General features: G+C 42.6%; 2 protein-coding genes across 11 annotated transcripts; one reads left to right on the top strand and one right to left on the bottom strand.

Moving 5' to 3' along the window:
* The first annotated feature begins 489 nt into the window (after nt 1-489).
* Nucleotides 490-3,500, top strand: LOC110537384 (C-type lectin domain family 10 member A). The gene is made up of 7 exons (XM_021623396.3): nt 490-666; nt 812-931; nt 1,630-1,725; nt 2,344-2,439; nt 2,704-2,843; nt 3,060-3,169; nt 3,270-3,500. Exons 1-7 carry the CDS (start codon nt 630-632, stop codon nt 3,418-3,420), a joined length of 750 nt encoding a protein of 249 aa, XP_021479071.3. The 5' UTR covers nt 490-629; the 3' UTR covers nt 3,421-3,500.
* Nucleotides 3,501-3,606: 106 nt separating this feature from the next.
* On the bottom strand, nt 3,607-20,008 carry LOC110537382 (serrate RNA effector molecule homolog). 10 transcript variants are annotated; one of them, XM_090192210.1, is made up of 20 exons: nt 19,386-20,008; nt 18,482-18,607; nt 18,215-18,343; nt 17,992-18,138; nt 11,806-11,994; nt 10,096-10,265; nt 9,719-9,903; nt 9,461-9,601; nt 9,039-9,234; nt 8,765-8,931; nt 8,524-8,585; nt 8,307-8,385; nt 7,968-8,162; nt 7,715-7,885; nt 7,399-7,552; nt 7,116-7,309; nt 6,798-6,954; nt 6,467-6,556; nt 3,999-4,112; nt 3,607-3,858 (listed from the first exon to the last, which is right to left on the bottom strand). In XM_090192210.1, exons 2-19 carry the CDS (start codon nt 18,601-18,603, stop codon nt 4,006-4,008), a joined length of 2,655 nt encoding a protein of 884 aa, XP_090048336.1. In that variant the 5' UTR covers nt 18,604-18,607; nt 19,386-20,008; the 3' UTR covers nt 3,607-3,858; nt 3,999-4,005. The 10 variants fall into 10 exon arrangements, with proteins under 10 accessions (XP_090048336.1, XP_090048332.1, XP_090048333.1 ...); XM_090192206.1 differs by having other exon boundaries at nt 4,010-4,112; XM_090192207.1 differs by having other exon boundaries at nt 4,010-4,112; nt 18,482-18,624; nt 19,386-19,512.
* Between the last annotated feature and the right edge of the window lie 2,602 nt (nt 20,009-22,610).

The raw sequence follows: 22,610 nt of genomic DNA, 5'->3' as shown, positions 1-22,610 counted from the left end.
CAGGAAAATGGTCCAATTCACACTTATCAAGAGAACATCCCTGGTCATCCCTACTACCTCTGATATGACGGACTCACTAAACACAAATGCTTCATTTGTAAATTATGTCTGAGTGTTGGAGTGTGCCCTTGACTATCCGTAAAAAAAATTTAAAAACATGAAAATTGTGCTGTTTGGATTGCCTAATATAAGTAATTTGAAATGATGAATACTTTTACATTTACTTTTTTTAAACATTTAAAACCAAATACTTTTAGGCTTGTACTCAAGTAGTATTTTACTGATTGACTTTCACTTTAGTAATAATTTGGTTGATTTCACGTTGGTTGACAACTCAACCAAATGTAAATCAAAACTAGACGTTGAACCCAGTGGTATGTGCCCTGTGGGACTATAATGACCCCATGCTGACTCTAACATACTGTGCAAGTGACCTGTGTCAGCGATTATTTTCTGAGGAAATATGATAAGGGAATTGAAACTTCAACCGTCACCCTACCCCACCCCACCCCACCCCACCCACCCTCAATTCACAGGATACATAAGGACTAATCAAACATTGAACCAGTCTCTATCAGTTGCAGCAATCAATGACATGCACAAAATAATTGCTCCAAGAGCTATTCGCTATGGATGAAAATGAAGATAAAGCATGGTGGAGACCAGGTATGGAAATTTACTGTATACTATGTATTGAATAGGAACCTTGTGACTCCAGGATTGCCAAGAAAAGGGACAGGAGATATAACAACAACATCACCATGTATGGGCCAGGGCAAAATGAAAGTTCAAGTATCGTATGTGTTTCCAGAATCCTCTCATGGGTACGTTCATCTGCTGTCTGCTGGCCGGTCCCAGTGGTACCTGTGTGCAGCACTGTGTGTTACCCTCACTCTCTCCTTGTCTCTGCTCATCCTGATGCCAAGTCGGTGTGAGTACTGTACATGATTCCTCAAAAAATAAAGGATATATTATTTTTTACATTTATTTTACCTTTATTCATACAGGTTTTTCTCATTGAGATAACATCTCTTTTCCAAGAGAGACCTGGTCCAATAGCAGCAGGGGGAACAACATTTCAGACAAAACAACTTACATACACTAACACAACATTAAACAAAACTATAAACACACATACAGTACAACAAAAACATTTTATGTTAAAAAAAAAACACGAAAGTCTTGACTAAAAACAATTACACTCTTATATGAAATATACATCGATCAAGTGTTTAAACTCCACCAACGAAACTAGATCATAATATTTAAAATGTTCAGGAGAGAATTCCAGGACCACGGAGCTAAGTAACTAAAACTATTTCTACCATGACCTGTTCTAATTGTTGGTACTGTTAGAAGCAAATGAGAATGGGACCGTAATTGATGTGTATTTACCGACCTGACTAAAAAAGAACAGAGATAAAATGGCATTTTACCCAATATGGCCTTATTGGCAGTGTATACCAGTGTTTAAGCCTACCCAAATTCAATGACGTCCAGCCAACAGCGCATATCCCAAATCCGGACATGAGCTCTTACAAATGTTCCTTTTATTACCCATATAAAGTCTATCTATATCAACATTTCCTGTTTTATTAACCTGTTTACCACCATGGGAATTTTCTGTAGTTGGCAGTGTGGACAGAAAGTTATCTGATTTGGAGAGATCCGTGTCAAATCTGACTGAATCTGTGTCCCTTCAATTATCAAAACTACATGAGAAAGGTTGGTCCATATTCAAATCCTTATTGATTATTGGTTATCTTGGACATTGTTGTATGTTTTTTTTCAGCCTACAGTTTTTAGGAAACAGAATAGATTAGATTAAAATATATAGAACACAATCATCACTACGAATCTGATAGCATAACTTCTTATGCAGTTAAAAACAATAGCTACAGGAGCATGAGTGAAATGAGAAAAAAATATATAACACAAATGTATAACATGAAACAACACAACAGTTCAAGTCCATGGTCTACGATCCAATGGTTCAGGACAGAAGGTAGCCGACTAAACACAACGATTTATGATGGAATTGAGCGGACCTACTGTGGGTAGACGAGCGCCGACGTCACATAAAATTTAGCTTTTATCCGAAACTATTGATGACAGGACCCAAATAATAGCACGCTATTACATATATTTGTAATTGCGGGCTATTTTTTAGGTGTTGAAATCAGTAGTTTTTATAAAAACGTAATTGTATTTAACGTCGGACCTTAAGTCCGCCCACACTAGTCGCCGCGCAATTTACGCTACATCATAAATGGTGGAGTTGAGTTTAATCGGCTAGACAGAATATGACAATGTTTGTGTTATCATCACGTCCATTTTCTGCAGTTGGTAATCTGGAGACGAAGTTATCTGATTTGAAGAGATCAGTATTAAATATGACAGAACGTGTGTCCTTTCACTCATCAAAACTACCGAAGAAAGGTTGGTCCATTTTCAATGTCTTATTAATGGTTATCATGGACATTAATATATCAGATTTGTCAGCTGCAGTGCTTGGGATACTTTCTGATTAAAATATGGTCATCATGACTATGATTTGATTTCTGACACGCTCTTAACTCCGGTCCCTAGATTAGTCCTATTCAATCTCAGTATTATATAATAGTCAACTTAATGTGTCACACTCTTCAAATTAACTGTATATAGTGTTAGTGTATCCATCCGTATCTCTCCTACGTGTTAAAGTGGGCTGTCCTGATGGCTGGAATCTTCACAACTCCAGCTGCTACTTCTTCTCGGCTTACCAGGCTTCATGGTACACAGCCCGAGACTCCTGTAGGTCTATGGATGCCACACTGCTCATCCTAACTGACGAAGAAGAGTGGGTGCGTCACAGTTACACACACCTACATCCGTTCTTAGAACTTATTTGTTCGTTGCATTTAGTTCATTTTCAAAGTGGTTCAGTATGGACGCTGAAGATACGGAACTGGCGTAATTCGGGACTCTTGAGGGCTTTACACTGCCCTCTACTGATCATCAAATGCATTTAGACATTGCTTTAGAAGACCCTGTCCTGACACTCATTCCCGCTGTAACAGGTCTTTGTAAACATAATGAGTGTTGGTCGCCCCTTTTGGCTTGGCCTGTCAGACGAGAGGACTGGAGAGTGGGAGTGGGTCAACGAGAGTCCTTACATCATGAACCGGAGGCAAGTAAAATCAAGTCATTATGAGTTGGACAATTTCTGTTCTCATTGTTGTCGGGTGCTTGAATAGTACAATTACTGTATTTTCACTGTGTGTTTGCAGTAAATGGATGCCAGGCCAACCTGATAACTGGGCGGGGCATTCTATAGGGGGCACAGAGGACTGTGCCCATATCACATCTGGGAAACTCAATGACAACCACTGCACTGTTGCCTATACATTCATCTGCAAAGCCGGACCAGCACCCAACTAATAAAGCTAAACATTTCTAGGCTTTATGATTAAAAATATAACTAACATGATTGGCTTGAATTAAGCAAGTCCTGTTTTCTATTTGATTGTCACGTTTGTTGATTTTTGTATGCCAAATATGTGGTTTGCTGTATTCCTGATCTAATACACCCATATAAAAAATATATATATTTGTAAAAAATTGTGCTAATGTCAAATTAGTTTTTATTGAGGACATTTCTTACAATTCAAGTGTGTTCCAATTGCACCGAGCCTTTGCTCTGCAGACATAAAAAAAAATGCTAATGAATCGTTACTTTACATAAGGCGATGAGACAGGGAAATTACACAATGATTAAAAACAAAATAAATAAAATTAATAGTCTAGAAGAAGTCGATGTCATCAGGTGCATCGAGGTCACGATATTCAATGATGTTGCGTGGATCTCCCCGGGACATTCTGAAGGAAACAGCCAGGATGCAGAGCAGAGGGGAACAGTATAGAAATGGACAGAGAAAAATTAACAGAGGTTTCTAAATGCAAGTAAGTCATTTGCAGAAAAGGAGAAGCTAGTGGTGCTATGTTTGTCCATAACTGACCAAGGTCTCACCTGTTGTTGCGGGGTTTACCAGGGTAGCCACCAGCCTGTCCACGAAAGTTGTCATAGTTACCCCGGCCGCCTCCGTACTGGTTTGGTGGGTAAGGAGGTCCACCTTGAAGAGAAAGGTAGTGTCATGTCAGAACACCTGAGAGCTGCAACCAAATTAATTCCATAGTTGTAAACTGCCTTTGAACAAAATGTCAGGACAAGTGCTAATGTAAAAACAGTGGTGTAAGGTACTTACAGTGCCTTGCGAAAGTATTCGGCCCCCTTGAACTTTGCAACCTTTTGCCACATTTCAGGCTTCAAACATAAAGATATAAAACTGTATTTTTTTGTGAAGAATCAACAACAAGTGGGACACAATCATGAAGTGGAACGACATTTATTGGATATTTCAAACTTTTTTAACAAATCAAAAACTGAAAAATTGGGCGTGCAAAATTATTCAGCCCCCTTAAGTTAATACTTTGTAGCGCCACCTTTTGCTGCGATTACAGCTGTAAGTCGCTTGGGGTATGTCTCTATCAGTGTTGCACATCGAGAGACTGACATTTTTTCCCATTCCTCCATGCAAAACTGCTCGAGCTCAGTGAGGTTGGATGGAGAACATTTGTGAACAGCAGTTTTCAGTTCTTTCCACAGATTCTCGATTGGATTCAGGTCTGGACTTTGACTTGGCCATTCTAACACCTGGATATGTTTATTTTTGAACCATTCCATTGTAGATTTTGCTTTATGTTTTGGATCATTGTCTTGTTGGAAGACAAATCTCCGTCCCAGTCTCAGGTCTTTTGCAGACTCCATCAGGTTTTCTTCCAGAATGGTCCTGTATTTGGCTCCATCCATCTTCCCATCAATTTTAACCATCTTCCCTGTCCTTGCTGAAGAAAAGCAGGCCCAAACCATGATGCTGCCACCACCATGTTTGACAGTGGGGATGGTGTGTTCAGGGTGTTGCTTTTACGCCAAACATAACGTTTTGCATTGTTGCCAAAAAGTTCAATTTTGGTTTCATCTGACCAGAGCACCTTCTTCCACATGTTTGGTGTGTCTCCCAGGTGGCTTGTGGCAAACTTTAACCAACACTTTATATGGATATCTTTAAGAAATGGCTTTCGTCTTGCCACTCTTCCATAAAGGCCAGATTTGTGCAATATACGACTGATTGTTGTCCTATGGACAGAGTCTCCCACCTCAGCTGTAGATCTCTGCAGTTCATCCAGAGTGATCATGGGCCTCTTGGCTGCATCTCTGATCAGTCTTCTCCTTGTATGAGCTGAAAGTTTAGAGGGACGGCCAGGTCTTGGTAGATTTGCAGTGGTCTGATACTCCTTCCATGTCAATATTATTGCTTGCACAGTGCTCCTTGGGATGTTTAAAGCTTGGGAAATCTTTTTGTATCCAAATCCGGCTTTAAACTTCTTCACAACAGTATCTCGGACCTGCCTGGTGTGTTCCGTGTTCTTCATGATGCTCTCTGCGCTTTTAACGGACCTCTGAGACTATCACAGTGCAGGTGCATTTATACGGAGACTTGATTACACACAGGTGGATTGTATTTATCATCATTAGTCATTTAGGTCAACACTGGATCATTCAGAGATCCTCACTGAACTTCTGGAGAGAGTTTGCTGCACTGAAAGTAAAGGGGCTGAATACTTTTGCACGCCCAATTTTTCAGTTTTTGATTTGTTAAAAACGTTTGAAATATCCAATAAATGTCGTTCCACTTCATGATTGTGTCTCACTTGTTGTTGATTCTTCACAAAAAAATACAGTTTTATATCTTTATGTTTGAAGCCTGAAATGTGGCAAAAGGTTGCAAAGTTCAAGGGGGCCGAATACTTTCGCAAGGCACTGTAAGTAAAAATACTTTAAAGTACTAAAGTAGTTTTTTGGGGTGTGTACTTTACTATTTATATTTTGGGCAACTTTTACTTCACTACATTCCTAAAGAAATTGAATGACTTTCTATTCCATGGATTTTCCTTGACACCCAAAAGTAGTCGTTATATTTTGAATCCTTAGCAGGACAGGAAAATGGTCCAAATCAAGCACTTATCAAGAGAACACCCCTGGTCATCCCTACTGCCTCTGATCTGGCAGACTTACTAAACACAAAAGCATTTTTTATAAATTATGTCTGAGTGTTGGAGTGTGCCCCTGTCTATCTGTAAATGTAAAAAACAAGAAAATGGTACTGTCTACTTTGCTTAATATAAAGAATTTGAAATTATTTATACTTTTACTTTTGAGACTCATGTTAAAAACCTAATACTTTTAGTCTTTTACTCAAGTAGTATTTTACTGGGTGACCTCCACTTTTACTTGAGTAACTTTCTATTAAAAAGGTATCTATACTTTTACTCAAGCATGACAATTGGGTACTTTTCCACCATTGTGGAAAAGTCCCTTTTACACAATGTGATTGGTAATATGACAGGTGGGGAGGTAGAGGCTCACCTCCGTAACCCATGACAGGAGGACGAGGCTGACCGGGCCCAAAGCCCATGAGGCCTTGGGGAGGGAAGGGCATGCCTGGAGAGAGAACTCCTACAGAAAGATGGAGAGAGACAAAGTCAGTGGAATAATAATATGGACAAAAAGGATTCAATGATACAGCATCACCTACACCTAAACTATTCTAGAAGCACTAGGGGCCTGTTCAGGAAGATGTAATGTTACAGAACGTTAAAATAAAACTGGATGGTGTAGAACAGATATGACTGTCAGAGAGAACAGGGAATCGTGTCAGGTCTACTGATTCTATTTGTATGTGCAACATGTCTCTCACCTTGTCCTGGGCCGAGCGGAGGAGGGGGCTTCATCTCTGGGAGGGAAGGTCGCTTGGCATCCATGAGAAAGTTGTTGAAAAACATCACCTCCCTTTTCACCTCCTCAATCTTGTCCCCGTGTTTGTTCAGGATGTGCTTGCGCACAAATTCTGGGCCCTGGCCAGGCAGAAGGAACAAATTCATTCACATTTTAATCTGCACCACACCTTGGCAAGGCGATAAAGACCAGTACATGCTCAATGCTCTTTGGGTATGCAATATTTACTATTTGACCAATTTACTTCCATCCTAACACAGACACACAAATACAGATGCACCTTGAACTTCTTGCCACTGAGGGGGCAGAGCCACTTGTCCTTGCCCAGCTCCTGGGTGTTGGCCAACACAAACTTCTCCACCTCCTGCTCCGGGTCCTTCCGGCCCATTTTTCCTGCCTCCTCCTCCGATAGCTTCTCCTTCACACTGAACAGGGGGCTCAGCCTCTCCTCAAATGTCTTCTGCCACTCCAACACTGGGTGCATGACAGGGGGAGACAGTCAGTCAACGGTGTCAGTTTATGATGCCCAGCCAGTGTTGAATATACAGTATTGTGGTGCTCACCTTCCCCGTGTGCGATGCGATTGGGAGGGATGGGCCCACGCACATGGATCATGCCACAACGGTTGGGCATCTCATCCTCGCTGGGGTACTCGCAGTTGTTGTAGTAGTCGATGGAATGGACAATGCGCAGGTACAAGAGAAGACGGTCCAACACCTGGGAAGAGATTAAGGAAATCAAGTCACCATTAGATCATTTACTTTTCCCTTCTTAATTTGACCATTTGACTAGCGTCAGACAAAACCCACACAGTTCACTACCTACAAAGAGCGTGTAAAGCGGCTGTGTATCAGTGTGAGCCAAGGCAGATGGACGGACCTTGACCAGCTTGTCGTCCCTTTCCACAGTGATCTCGGCTGGGTAGCCCTCCTTGGTGCCCTCCTCTGCGTCAGCTCCACCCACACTGCCCAGAAGCTCCTCCTCCTCAGCACTCACCTCCTCTATCAGGTAGTCAGTGATGTTCTTCAGGATGGGGTTCTGGGCCGCCACCTTATACCACATAATACAATATTAAACATACAAGAAACTCATATGTATTGCAAAGACACCCAATTGCTTTCTGTGTGTGTACCTCTACAGCAGACACTGCCTCTCCACGGGACTTGTGGCTCCACAGCCTGCCTCTGTGGTCCAGGGAGTGGATGAGTTTGGCTGACAGCTTGATGTCGTTTCGCAGCACCTGTTTGTGCTGAGTGATACCATTGATGTTGCGGACCCTCCTGGCCAGGTCTCTGTTGACCCCCGGAGCCAGCTCACAGTCACGCAGCTACATGCAGCAGAGAGGGGACATACAGGGTCAGAACACTCACTAACCAGCTGTGTGACTCAAGTGCAATATCTTGCTCATCACCGGGTTCAAGGTCCAGAACTACCTAATGTTGTAGTCTTGATTAGAGGTTGTTAAACTCACTCTGATGTTCTGGAGGTTCCAGCAGGTCTCTTTGATGTTGACACTACGGTCAAACGTCACCCAGCAGCGACGGAAGAACCTGACATTGGATGGAGGTGGTTAAAGGTATACAAACATGAGGTGAATGACAGAAGTTCCATTTTTAACAGTCCACTATTGTCCATTAGCAGCAGAGGGGGTCAGGCTGTGGGTATGGTCAGATGGAAGTGGAACTAACCTGCGCTCTGGTTGGGGATCAGACAAACACACTCGCATGAACCCAGGATATCTCCGACACAGCTGAGGCAGAAACAATAGGTTAGTTCATCCTCTTGGATGCCTAAGGTCATTGTGTGTGTGGGTACAGCTGTATCGGAGTCCTTTGCATCAATGTAACTTTTCATACAGGAATCCAGAATAATTCTGACAGTCCATTCAAGTGTTCAGTATGATTGTACAGTCAGATTGAATGAACTTACAGCTATGATCTCTGCCTTGGAGATGGTGGGGGCGATGCTCCTCATGAATAGAGAGCAGGTCCTGTGGAGAGGCCGGGGTCTCGGTGGCTGGTCCTCCTTGGGTTTCTTCTCTTCCTTCTCCCTCTCTCTTTCCTTTGGTTTCTCATCTTTGATTTTTTTTCTGTCAGCTACACAATTTGTGGGGTGCAGAGAAGGCATTACTAGAGACTTAAAACATTTTAATATTCAAATATATTTTTAACAGTGACCCCATCTCAATCCTGTCGTCGCTCACCTTCACACTCTTCTTCCTCCTCTTCATCCTTGTCCTCCCCTTCCTCACCCTCATCCTCCTTTTCCTCACCCTCCTCCCTCTCGGCAGGTTTATCAGAGGAATGATGGGAGTTGGAGTCCGAGTCTGAGTCACTCTCAGAGGCACTGGCCTCATCTTCACTGTCTCCACTGTGCTTCCTCTTCCTCTTCTTACTCAGCTAACATGTGAAGGAAAATAGGTTGTGGTAATAAATCCATGTCAATAAGCCCAAATCCTAACTTAAGATCTGTGCTTAACTCCTGTACAAATTTCTCATTGTCATCAATACAAGACTACACAAACGTTCACACAGATCTCAAGTTAGGATTCGGCCCCTTTAAGCGCACCACATTCATTCTAAAGACAGAAAGAGCGAATAAGACACATGGGTGCTAGATACTAACCTTCTTAGGCTCAGGCACAACCTCTTTGCTTTTCGTCTCTTTTTCTCCTTCCTCCTCCTCCTCTTCTCCCTCACTCCCTCCTTCTGCTGCCTCACCACCACCGTTTGCACCCTTCTCCATGCTGCAGGCATCATTCTCCCCCTGTGGCAGAGTTCGCTTACATTAATGACCAGCTGACAAGAGGGATTCCTGTTCTGAAGGGCAAGAGTAGAGCAGGCCAGGACAAAGAAAAAGTGGTTACGACAAGAGACAGCATACCTTCTCTTTGTCAGCTGGGGGTTTGCTGTCATTGTCCATATCCTTAGGCTCCTCTTTTTTGGGGGGCTCAGTTCCCAGACCCCCAGCTGCCGCCCTGTCAGCTCTCCCTCTTTCCTCTTCCTCCTCAGACGGAAGCTCCAGGATGCGCAGGTCATAATCTGTCCCTCCCTCCATCTTTATCACAGCTAAAGGACAGGGGAAAGGACTGGGTTAGGATATAGAACCTGTTGAGGTTACTAATATTCACCAACAAATACAAACACTTCACTTTTCCTGACACTGCTTAAAACGAAGGTTGACAGCAAAATACTCTCCAACAGAAAGATGAATGAAGCCATTAGAGACACCTCCCAGAGCCTCCCCTCCCACGACTCTACCTGCATCCAAGACCTTCATGATAGCCTGGGACTTCTCTATGTCCAGCGAGACCGTGTCGAACCAGCTGTTCTCCATTAGGAACATGTAGACATTCAGCCGGTTCTGCAGGGCACTGTGGGACTCCGCCTTCCGCCGGCCCGCCTCATCTGGGTGGTACTTGGATCGGAACCTGCGTTTACAACAAATGTCCCCAAAAAGGCACAGGAAAGAGACGGGCAGGGATGGAGTGGAGGAATGTTAAAGAAAGCACTTGTATGCATGGCCAGGCCAAATAAACTGGCCTACAGCACTGAACTGGGCCCTATCTACTTCAGTTCTATACCCAAACAGTAAATCAAACATTACATTTAAAAAATACTAAGGACACCTGGTTTTTCTGAACCTTCCTGAATCCTGCAATGCTTTATTAGGGAGGAAAACAGCATGTCCATCAATTAAATGCAACTAGCTAGGCCTAATTAAGTGACTGCCATATGAAGAAACAGGGCCTGAAAATGCTAGGTGCTTTCTGGGGTTTGAGGTGCTACTGTAGATTTTTCACAAAGTTTGCATGGTGTTATGTTTGTGTGTGGGTATAGCTGTTTGTGAAACATATCAGGAAGCTTTAGGTTAACTCACCAAAAATAAGGCAGAAAGGCAAAAAGGACAAAAAAAGAAAGAACATAACAGTTCAGAATTTTACAGTTCAGAAGGGCAAATTTGCCATGGTGTGGACTAAATTTACCTTTTCTTCTCCCAGTATAACAACACACATATATACTGAGAGGGGTCTCTTCTGTAAAAATGCGCTCCACTTCACCCCCCTACTGTGTTTGTGTGCACACAATTTCATTTTCGGGATTCGCTTTGATCCAAATACAAAAACAAAAATGGGGGAAAAAAGCATCACATACTAAAGAAAAGAAAAAATATTTCCATGCGCGCAAAGTTGTTTATTTGCCTGTCTAGCTAAGATTCCTGGTACTGTACGTCTAAGAGCAACTGCATTGTGCACAGTGCAAGCCCTAGCTGTCTAACAACGATTCCTGTGAAGAGTTCCAGTGTCTCGTCTTCAAAAACCTTGTTGTGAAGGACGGGGGAGGAGTGGGAGGGAAGAAGGTTTGGTTAAGTTAAGAAAACTAAAAAAGGAGCATTGACAATGTATGATCCCTGGACACACCGGTGGAAAAAAATGGTGATAAGCACCAGAGACAACTGTATTCTATTGACAACTGACAATCCAATCAGATTAACTTCAGAGCTAAATCTTTATATCCTGTTTATTAGCTAGGCTATTTACTGACCATCAATGATAGTGCCCAACCATTGTAATAACCCACCATTCTTATCTAAAAGTGGCATGGTATGCATAATAAGCCTACCCCAAAAACTATGTTGTTTTCTTAACACTATCAATAACAGATCAAAGTAATTTTGAAAATAATGATGCATGTTCAGGATGCTTTAGATACCCCAATTTGTCCATACCATTTTTCAACTAGACTCAACTCTCACATGTCTTGATATTGCACCCGGTCAAATAAAGGTCTAATATCTTCCACAAACTACACTGTCTTTACCAAGCCATTAACAAAAGGCTCCAATCTCAACTATCAGATATATTTGACAGAGACAATTTCTGTAAATAGAGGTTGTCACTGTAGACAGTCTAATTCACAGCACACTGATTATTAATACTATTAGTTCAGCAAAGGCTCTGATAAACGTACCACTCTTCATCTTCGTGAGCAAGGAAGAAGTCCTGCATCTGCTGCCGTCGGAAGTCTATCTTGTACTCATTATAACGCTTAACTGCCTCAGTCTCATCCACAGAGTCATCCAGGGACAGCAGGAACTCCTTAAAGCTCTTCATCACTGGAGGCGGTGGGCCCAGGTCCATATCATGGATGTTACCTAGCCTAGAAAACATAGGACAGGGTTAAAAAAGTGTGTGAAATAACATTGACATACGGGCAAGATCATCTATTTGGTGGAACAGTCCAGTGTTAGTTTTGCCTGCAATTTTAGATTTAGTCTTAAAATACCTTTTAGTCATAGTCATATCTTCCTTCGTTAAGTTTGAGTTATTATCGCCTAAACGCTGGACAATTTTAGTCTAGTTTTAGACAAACATTTCAGGTCACAATATTAAATAATGAATATATAGGCTACCTCTAACTTCCATCATGTGCACATTCAGATAGCCTTGTCCAACTAGGCCTATACTATCCCCTCATATTCCTTAGCTGAAAACATTGAGATGGTGCCAGATTGTAACCAATGCCAGCCATAATTAACCATATAGGTAATAAAGTCTTGGCTCCAGGTTAAACAATTTACAGCTCAGATTTTCTCCCCATCATAACCCTCAAGGGGGTAAATAACATTAGTTTCCTTGAAAAGGAGCTTCAGCATTACAAAAATGCAGAAGTACTACTATACTCCTAATATTCAATTCGCATTTGCAGGCCGCAGCGCGGGAGCAGCAACGCAGAGGAATGAATAACAGCGCACATGGGGAAAATAGAACTAGTGATATGATCTTAAAACAAAAATAGTCTACATGGAAGAAAGAGAGTAAACATGGTTTCTAGTTGACCTTAGTTACAAATCAAGTGTCCTGGCTTCGCATCAGTTCAAAAGATTGAGGAGTGACTGACGTGACCACCAGAGCTGTGTGGGAGAAAACTATATTCTAGTCATGGCTCATCCGAGATAACTACTGCTGTACACACCTTTTCTAGTCATATGCTGTCTTCATACACACAACAATATAAAGTGCAACATGTAAAGTAAATGTAATGTAAAGTCTTGGTCCCATGTTTCATGAGCTGAAATTAAAGATCCCAGAAATGTCCCCATAGGCACAAAAAGCTTTCATTTTTGCCACAAATTTGTTTACATGCCTGTTAGTGAGCATTTCTCCTTTGCCAAGATAACTCATCCGCCCGACAGGTGTGGCATATCAAGAAGCTGATTAAACAGCATGAGTATTACAAAGGTGGTCCTTGTGTTGGGGACAATAGAAGGCCACTCTAAAATGTGCAGTTATGTCACAATGCCATAGATTAGGTCTCAAGCAGGACTGTCCACCAGAACTGTTGGCAGAGAATTGAATGTTCATTTCTTTACCATACTCCTCCGTCTTCAACGTCAGTCGAGAATTTGGCAGTATATCCAACCGGCCTCACATGCGCAGACTACACGTAACCACGCCAGCCCAGGACCTCCACATCCTGCGTCACCTGCGGGATCGTCAGACCAGCCACCCGGACAGCTGACGAAACTGTGGGTTTGCACAACCGCAGAATTTCTGCACAAACTGTCAGAAACCGTCCCAGGGAAGCTCATCTGCGTGCTCATCATCCTCACCAGGGTCTTGACCTGACTGAAATTAGGCTTTGTAAGCCACCTTTGATGGCCATTGGCACACTGGAGAAGTGTACTTTTCACAGATAAATCCCAGTTAACTGTACTGGGCAGATGGTAGACGTTGTGAACAGAGTGCCCCATGGTGGCGGTGGGGTTATGGTATGGGCAAGCATAAGCTACGGACAACGAACACAATTGGATTTTATCAATAGCAATTTGAATGGTCAGAGATACCGTGATGGGATCCTGGAGGCCCATTGTTGTGCCATTCATCCACCACCACCACCTCGTTTCAGATTGCTGATGCACGGTCCCATGTTGCAAGGATCTGTACATAATTTCTGGAAGCTGAACATGTCCCAGTTCTTCCATGTCCTGCATACTTACAAGACACGTCATCCACTGAGCATGTATGTGATGCTTTGGATCGAAAGCATTTTCCAGTTCCCGCCAATAGCCAGCAACTTCGCACAGCCATTGAAGAAGAGTGCGACAACATTCCACAATCAACAGCCTGATCAGCTCTACGTGAAGGCTATGTGTGGCGCTGCATGAGACAAAAAGTGGCCACACCAGAGACTGTTTTTTTTAATCCACAACCCTGCCATGTCTGTATTCCAAGTCGTGAAATCCATAGATTAGGGCCTAATTGATTTATTACAATTGACTGATTTCTTTATATGAACTGTCACTCAGTAAAATAATTACATTTTTGTTCAGTGTACATTATATGTATACATTTATATTCCGGTCTCTGACGTTGCGCCTTCTGAAATGTCTTAATTTTTCTGGATTATGTGTGTATTATTTAGTTTTTTAAATGTATTGCTAGGTATTACTGCACCGCTGGAGCTAGAAACAAGCATTTCACTGCAATTGCAATAATGTCTGCAAATGCAACAAATAAACTGATTAAAGAGCCAGGCAGATCAGCCCAATCAGACAGCACAACTGAAAGATATAAATTCTGCCAATGAGATGTTTGAATTAAATAATCTGCATGCATACATGTTTAGGATTGGACAAAACAGAAAAGGAGATTCATGTCAAATTAAGTTTCCATTAGTATCATATGAAATTCTCGTCTTGTCACATTTTCATTGACTAAAATGAAAAGTAATATATATATATATATATACACTGCTCAAAAAAATAAAGGGAAAACTTAAACAACACAATGTAACTCCAAGTCAATCACACTTCTGTGAAATCCAACTGTCCACTTAGGAAGCAACACTAATTGACAATAAATTTCACATGCTGTTGTGCAAATGGAATAGACAGGTGGAATGGAACAGACAGGTGGAAATTATAGGCAATTAGCAAGACACCCCCAATAAAGGAGTGGTTCTGCAGGTGGTGACCACAGACCACTTCTCAGTTCCTATGCTTCCTGGCTGATGTTGTTTTGGTCACTTTTGAATGGTGGCGGTGCTTTCACTCTAGTGGTAGCATGAGACGGAGTCTACAACCCACACAAGTGGCTCAGGTAGTTCAGCTCATCCAGGATGGCACATCAATGCGAGCTGTGGCAAGAAGGTTTGCTGTGTCTGTCAGCATAGTGTCCAGAGCATGGAGGCGCTACCAGGAGACAGGCCAGTACATCAGGAAACGTGGAGGAGACCGTAGGAGGGTAACAACCCAGCAGCAGGACCGCTACCTCCGCCTTTGTGCAAGGAGGAGCACTGCCAGAGCCCTGCAAAATGACCTCCAGCAGGCCACAAATGTGCATGTGTCTGCTCAAACGGTCAGAAACAGACTCCATGAGGGTGGTATGAGGGCCCGACGTCCACAGGTGGGGGTTGTGCTTACAGCCCAACACCGTGCGTCCTGCATTTGCCAGAGAACACCAAGATTGGCAAATTTGCCACTGGCGCCCTGTGCTCTTCACAGATGAAAGCAAGTTCACACTGAGCACGTGACAGACGTGACAGAGTCTGGAGACGCCGTGGAGAACGTTCTGCTGCCTGCAACATCCTCCAGCATGACCGGTTTGGCGGTGGGTCAGTCATGGGGTGGGGTGGCATTTCTTTGGGGGGCCGCACAGCCCTCCATGTGCTCGCCAGAGGTAGCCTGACTGCCATTAGGTACCGAGATGAGATCCTCAGACCCCTTTATGCTGGTGCGGTTGGCCCTGGGTTCCTCCTAATGCAAGACAATGCTAGACTTCATGTGGCTGGAGTGTGTCAGCAGTTCCTGCAAGAGGAAGGCAATGATGCTATGGACTGGCCCGCCCGTTCCCCAGACCTGAATCCAATTGAGCACATCTGGGACATCATGTCTCGCTCCATCCACCAACGCCACATTGCACCACAGACTGTCCAGGAGTTGGCGGATGCTTTAGTCCAGGTCTGGGAGGAGATCCCTCAGGAGACCATCCACCACCTCATCAGGAGCATGCCCAGGCGTTGTAGGGAGGTCATACAGGCACGTGGAGGCCACACACACTACTGAGCCTCATTTTGACTTGTTTTAAGGACATTACATCAAAGTTGGATCAGCCTGTAGTGTAGTTTTCCACTTTAATTTTGAGTGTGACTCCAAATCCAGACCGCCATGGGTTGATACATTTGATTTCCATTGATAATTTGTGTGATTTTGTTGTCAGCACATTCAACTATATAAAGAAAAAGTATTTAATAAGAATATTTCATTCATTCAGATCTAGGATGTGTTATTTTAGTGTTCCCTTTATTTTTTTTGAGCAGTATATATATATATATATATATATATATATATATACACATATACATACACACACACACACACAGGGGGGCAAAAAAGTATTTAGTCAGCCACCAATTGTGCAAGTTCTCCCACTTAAAAAGATGAGGCCTGTAATTTTCATCATAGGTACACTTCAACTATGACAGACAAAACGAGAAAAAAAATCTAGAAAATCACATTGTAGGATTTTTTATGAATTTATTTGCAAATTATGGTGGAAAATAAGTATTTGGTCACCTACAAACAAGCAAGATATCTGGCTCTCACAGACCTGTAACTTTTTCTTTAAGAGGCTCCTCTGTCCTCCACTTGTTATCAGTATAAAAGACACATGTCCACAACCTCACAGTCACACTCCAAACTCCACTATGGCCAAGACCAAAGAGCTGTCAAAGGACACCAGAAACAAAATTGTAGACCTGCACCAGGCTGGGAAGACTGAATCTGCAATAGGTAAGCAGCTTGGTTTGAAGAAATCAACTGTGGGAGCAATTATTAGGAAATGGAAGACATACAAGACCACTGATAATCTCCCTCGATCTGGGGCTCCACGCAAGATCTCACCCCGTAGGGTCAAAATGATCACAAGAACGGTGAGCAAAAATCCCAGAACCACATGGGGGGGACCTAGTGAATGACCTGCATAGAGCTGGGACCAAAGTAACAAAACCTACCATCAGTAACACACTACGCCGCCAGGGACTCAAATCCTGCAGTGCCAGACGTGTCCCCCTGCTTAAGCCAGTACATGTCCAGGCCTGTCTGAAGTTTGCTAGAGAGCATTTGGATGATCCAGAAGAAGATTGGGAGAATGTCATATGGTCAGATGAAACCAAAATGTAACTTTTTGGTAAAAACTCAACTTGTCGTGTTTGGAAGACAAAGAATGCTGAGTTGCATCCAAAGAACACCTTACCTACTGTGAATCATGGGGGTGAAAACATCATGCTTTGGGGCTGTTGTTCTGCAAAGGGACCAGGACGACTGATCCGTGTAAAGGAAAGAATGAATGGGGCCATGTATCGTGAGATTGAGTGAAAACCTCCTTCCATCAGCAAGGGCATTGAAGATGAAACGTGGCTGGGTCTTTCAGCATGACAATGATCCCAAACACACCGTCCGGGCAACGAAGGAATGGCATTGTAAGAAGCATTTCAAGGTCCTGGAGTGGCCTAGCCAGTCTCCAGATCTCAACCCCATAGAAAATCTTTGGAGGGAGTTGAAAGTCTGTGTTGCCAAGCAACAGCCCCAAAACATCATTGCTCTAGAGGAGATCTGCATGGAGGAATGGGCGAAAATACCAGCAAGTGTGTGAAAACCTTGTGAAGACTTACAGAAAACGTTTGACCTCTGTCATTGCCAACAAAGGGTATATAACAAAGTATTGAGATAAACTTTTGTTATTGACCAAATACTTATTTTCCACCATCATTTGCAAATAAATTCATCAAAAATCCTACGATGTGATTTTCTGGATTTTTTTCTCTCTCGTTTTTTCTGTCATAGTTGAAGTGTACCTATGATGAAAATTACAGGCCTCTCATCTTTTTAAGTGGGAGAACTTGCACAATTGGTGGCTGACTAAATACTTGTTTGTCCCACTGTATTTATTTTACAGGGCATCTAGTCTCATTATCATAGTTTCGTCAGGAAAAATAGTCAAGAGAAATATTTTTTTGTCAGTTGTGGTTGACAAATTAAGCAATCACAGCACCAGTCAGGGACATGGTGCCATTTGATGGTTATCTGCTTTCCACATTCAACTAAACGGCATCTCCGCATGAACAGGTTGATTGTGCCCAGTCTACTCTCCTCACCTTGCCTGGATGGGGATACCATGGTGAGGCTGCATGAGGTGCAGGTCAGGGTGGCCCCAGGGCTGTGGAGGAGCGTAACTGGGGCCTCCACCACCACCATAACCCAAGTCATACCCCCCATGGTAGGGATCTCCTCCATGGTCATCCCTGATCAAAACAGAGGGAGGATTAGATCAAACATTTTAGATTTGAAGACAGTGACGTAGATTAATTTGATTCTCACCAGTCTCTCCTCATGCGTTTTTGTTGGGGACTCATGTCGTGCCTGGGTGGGGAGAACCTCTCCCTTCGACCCCTCTCGTAGTCCCGATACTCCCCCCGGCTACGACGCTCCCTGCCCCTGTCCCACTCCCTGGCAGATGGGCGCCAGTGAACAGAAAAAGCAAAAAGATACATGTGAAATACCATGCATGAAATGGATTGGAAATGTTCTCTCATTTCGAATATAGTCACTTCCCATGTCGAATAAAGTCCATTCCCTCTTCCTCACCTGTCATTCCAGTCATCCCTACGCCTGTCCTCTCTCTCTCGGGAGCGGTCATAGTTGTCGCTCCTCTCACGACGGAACTTGTCTCTCCTTCTGCGATCATATTCATCATCACTGTCTGCCATCGCCCTAAATTTTAAGTCAGTCTACAAATTAGCATAAACGTTCAAATGGTAAATGGCAGTTAGCTTTCTAGGTACCAAGCAAATTAAATATATCAAATTACACTGGGCCGTCCTTAACTAGTAATATCATCAAATGAACATCTACATGACTTTGTCCTTAACTATGTGTCGCAAAGCATTTGCCTGCTGATTGATCTCTGCTAGTGCTGCTACTGGGAATCACATGACAAATTATAGTAGCTAATCAACATCTTGTATGACATTTCAAGTAGGTACAAAGATACTAACTAACCCCCTTTAGTATGGTGTAGCTACCTAGCTGTTTATGTTTCTAGCTAACATTTGTGTTTGAGCCGCGTTAGCTAGCTTGAATATGAGTTGCAAAGTAGGTTTAGTGAAATTAGCTAGGTATTATACTTATTGTTCAATGGTAGCCAGTTGTAGCTTAATTAGGTACTTCCAATTTACTAGTATCTTAGTTTACATTTTCAGAGTAGTAAGCTAACGTTAGCTACCTTACCCAACGCTGTAGCTAAGATAGCTAGCCAACTACCGTTAGCCGTTACTATTGTACTAAAAGCGGCAGACGCAAACAAAGCAAGATTGGTGCTTTTACTAGGCCCAGGCCGAATGCCGTTATATTTTAAGTGCCACAAAGTGCCATACGCTGTTACTTCCTATACGTAACATGAACGTTAGTATAGCTACATCCATTGACAGCATGATATTAAACTTTATAGATGTACATATACCTATTTTTTTTAACCGTTGTTTTAGCAAACCTTTATGGCCTCTCTTCCTGGCGTGTAATGGCGAAATGGCTTCTACTTCTTCGGTGGGATTTATCGGCGGTTGGCATCCAACGTTAAGGTGCATTACCGCCGCCTACTGTACTGGAGTGTGGGGCAGAGACAGGGAGAAACTAAATCCCACCTGCCGGCCCCGTTGCTTTAAAAAAAGATAACAACATATTTGAGAATACATCTAATGACGTTCATTCAATATACTCTTTAAATGAATTTCCTGTATCCCCTTCTCCCTCATACTAGATGTCATCCTCTCTCTTTCTCTCCAATAATGTCCACACTGTATCAATACATTCTCCATGGTCTCTTTTTCCTGGCAATACTCACATTTCCCTGTTGGATGCTTTCCTATCACATGTAAGGTCTTATTAAACTGGCTGTACCCATAATCTTGTAAATATAGCCTCCTCTCCTCTGTTCCTTCCTGCTGCTCTCCCTCCCCAACTTTCCTCTGTGCTTGAAATAAATGCCTAACCCTTAGTATCTCTATTCCACTGCTCCTGCCAGTTCTCCACCATCACTGTCCATATCATGCTTTTTGCTTCTGCCTTGCTCATTGAAACTACCACATCAGCATCCCCACTACTTAGTGCTTGTTTAGCCAGTACATCAACTGCCTCGTTCCCCTCCACTCCCACATGAGCTGCTTCACATCTCCTTGTGAAGCAGCTGTTTCTTCTTTTGAGTTTAACAACGGATGGCATCCAATATGTTACATTACCGCCCCCAACTGGACTATAATGTAAATCCATTATAATTTGTGATACTAAATGAGAAAGGAAAAAGGAAAAAATGTAAAAGCAATAATAATAATAATACAAAAAATAAAACCCTTCCAACTAACCATACACCCACTACCAAATTCCACTACTTTGACCAAATCTGCTCTGGCATCATCCAAAGGCCTGGGAGGACCCCCACTCAACACACCCTGTAACTCTTCTGAAGTCAAATCCTGTATGCCCAACAACTTCTCTACATTCTGTGATTTACATTCCATGTCTGTGGTACAGTTGATAACCATTGCTATGAATGCCAAGAAGCCAACCTTACTGAAGCATATATCACTCGTTGGCCTATCCCTCTATGCTGGCACAGATCTACTACTCACATCAGTGGAGGCTGTGGAAGGGAAGACGGCTCATAATAATGGCTGGAACGGCGCAAATGGAATGGAATCAAACACGTAGAAATCATGTTTGATACTCATTCCGCAACTACCACTAGCCCATCCACAGGTGGATTGGAGTCCACCTGTGGTAAATTCAATTGATTGGACATGATTTGGAAAGGCACACAGCTGACTATATAAGGTCCCACAGTTGACAGTGCATGTCAGAGCAAAACCAAGTCATGAGGTTGAAGGAATTGTCCATAGAGCTCCGAGACAGGATTGTGTCGAAGCACAGATCTGGGGAAGGGTAACCAAAAAATGTCTGCAGCATTGAAGGTCCCCAAAAACACAGGGGCCTCCATCATTCTTAAATGGAAGAAGTTTGGAACCACCAAGAATCTTGCTAGAGCTGACTGCCCAGCCAAACTGCGCAATCGGGGGAGAAGGGCCTTGGTCAGGGAGGTGACCAATAACCCAATGGTCACTCTGACAGAGCACCAGAGTTCCTCTGTGGAGAGGGCAGAACCTTCCAGAAGGACAACCATCTCTGCAGCACTCCACCATTATGGTAGAGTGGCCAGACGGAAGCCACTCCTCAGTAAAAGCCACATGACAGCCCGCTTGGAGTTTGCCAAAAGGCACCTAAAGATGAGAAACAAGATTCTCTGGTCTAATGAAACCAAGATTGAACTCTTTAGCCTGAATGCCAAGCATCACGTCGGGAGGGAACCTGGCACAATCTCTACGGTGAAGCATGGTGGTGGCAGCATCATGCTTTGTGGAAGTTTTTCAGGGACTGGGAGACTAGTCAGGATCGAGGGAAAGATGAACGGAGCAAAGTACATTTGCAAACATTTCTAAAAACCTGTTTTTGACTTGTCATTATAGGGTATTGTGTGTAGATTGATGAAGAAAAAAAACAATTGAATCCATTTTAGAATAAGGCTGTAACAAAATGTGGAAAAAGTCAAGGGGTCTGAATACTTTCCGAATGCACTGTGTATGCTTTCAGAGTGACGTCAAACGTTTTCAAAAAGGGCAAGTACACAACTGATGCGTTACGCTTTTTTTACTAACTGAATGTATTTTATAAATGCAAAGTAAAAAAAATAAGTGTGTGGGGGAGCCTTATTGAAAGAAAAACAGTCTGAGAATATTGTAGCCAGACTTGTTGAGCTATGCTCCATGTTAATCAGTGGTTTAAAGTACTACTTAAGTCATTTTTTTTGTGGTATCTGTACTGTACTTCACTGTTTTACATTTTTGCCAACTTTTACTTCACTGCATTCCTAAAGAAAATAATACATTATTTACTCCGTTCATTTCCCTGACACCCAAAAGTACTCATTACATTTTGACAGGAAAATGGTCCAATTCACACACTTATCAAGAGAACATCCCTGGTCATCCCTACTGCCTCTGATCTGGCGGACTCACTAAACACATGCTTCATTTGTTGGAGTGTGCCCCTGGCTATCCGTCAATAAAAAAAGACAATTGTTCCGTCTGGTTTGTGTAATATAAGGAATTTGAAATGGTTTATACTTTTACTCTGGATACTTTAGTACATTTTTAGCAATTCCATTTACCTTTGATACTTAAGTATATTTAAAACCAAATACTTTTAGACTAACTCAAGTAGCATTTTACTGGGTGACTTTCACTTGAGTCATTTTCTATTAAGGTATCTTAACTTTTACTCAAGTATGACAATTGAGTACTTTTCGCCCACTGATGTTAATTAGCCTAATGACTGTACTCTGAGGCATATGCTTATAAATTAATTACTGTGTTTTTGACACAGTATAGGAACGACTCAGGCATTGTGACTGTTTCATCCATTGACCATAACCATTCATGGCTGAAATGGAACTGCAGGGCTGGTAAACGGCTGGGTAATAGATGCCAATTCATGCTTATGGTACAGGATGAGTCACTAGATCTGCAGTTAGTTGGTAATGAACAGAACATTTATCTTTCAAGAAATTGCTTTTCAACGATTATTCTGATTTCAAAGACCAGTGTGAATCATATGACCGTTACTCTTCACTTTCCAACTCAAGACAGTCAATACACTCTTCCTGTTA

Source organism: Oncorhynchus mykiss, chromosome 12 (assembly GCF_057628025.1).
Source record: "Oncorhynchus mykiss isolate SJ-2025 chromosome 12, ASM5762802v1, whole genome shotgun sequence".
NCBI lineage: Eukaryota > Metazoa > Chordata > Actinopteri > Salmoniformes > Salmonidae > Oncorhynchus > Oncorhynchus mykiss.
The sequence above is the reverse complement of the archived record's forward strand: the minus strand, read 5'-3'. Positions and strand labels throughout refer to the sequence as shown.

What these genes read in the sequence shown, in the direction of transcription:
- LOC110537384 (XM_021623396.3), top strand. Translation starts at nt 630, where the DNA reads ATGGATGAAAATGAAGATAAAGCATGGTGGAGACCAG. An exon ending in TAAAGCATGGTGGAGACCAG is followed by an intron (nt 667 to 811) that starts GTATGGAAATTT and finishes ATGTGTTTCCAG; the next exon opens with AATCCTCTCATGGGTACGTT. An exon ending in ATCAAAACTACCGAAGAAAG is followed by an intron (nt 2,440 to 2,703) that starts GTTGGTCCATTT and finishes TACGTGTTAAAG; the next exon opens with TGGGCTGTCCTGATGGCTGG.
- LOC110537382 (XM_090192204.1), bottom strand. Translation starts at nt 18,603, where the DNA reads ATGGCAGACAGTGATGATGAATATGATCGCAGAAGGAGAGACAAGTTC. An exon ending in CATGAAGGTCTTGGATGCAG is followed by an intron (nt 9,904 to 10,095) that starts GTAGAGTCGTGG and finishes CCTGTCCTTTAG; the next exon opens with CTGTGATAAAGATGGAGGGA. An exon ending in TCCTGTCATGGGTTACGGAG is followed by an intron (nt 4,113 to 6,466) that starts GTGAGCCTCTAC and finishes TTTCTCTTCAAG; the next exon opens with GTGGACCTCCTTACCCACCA.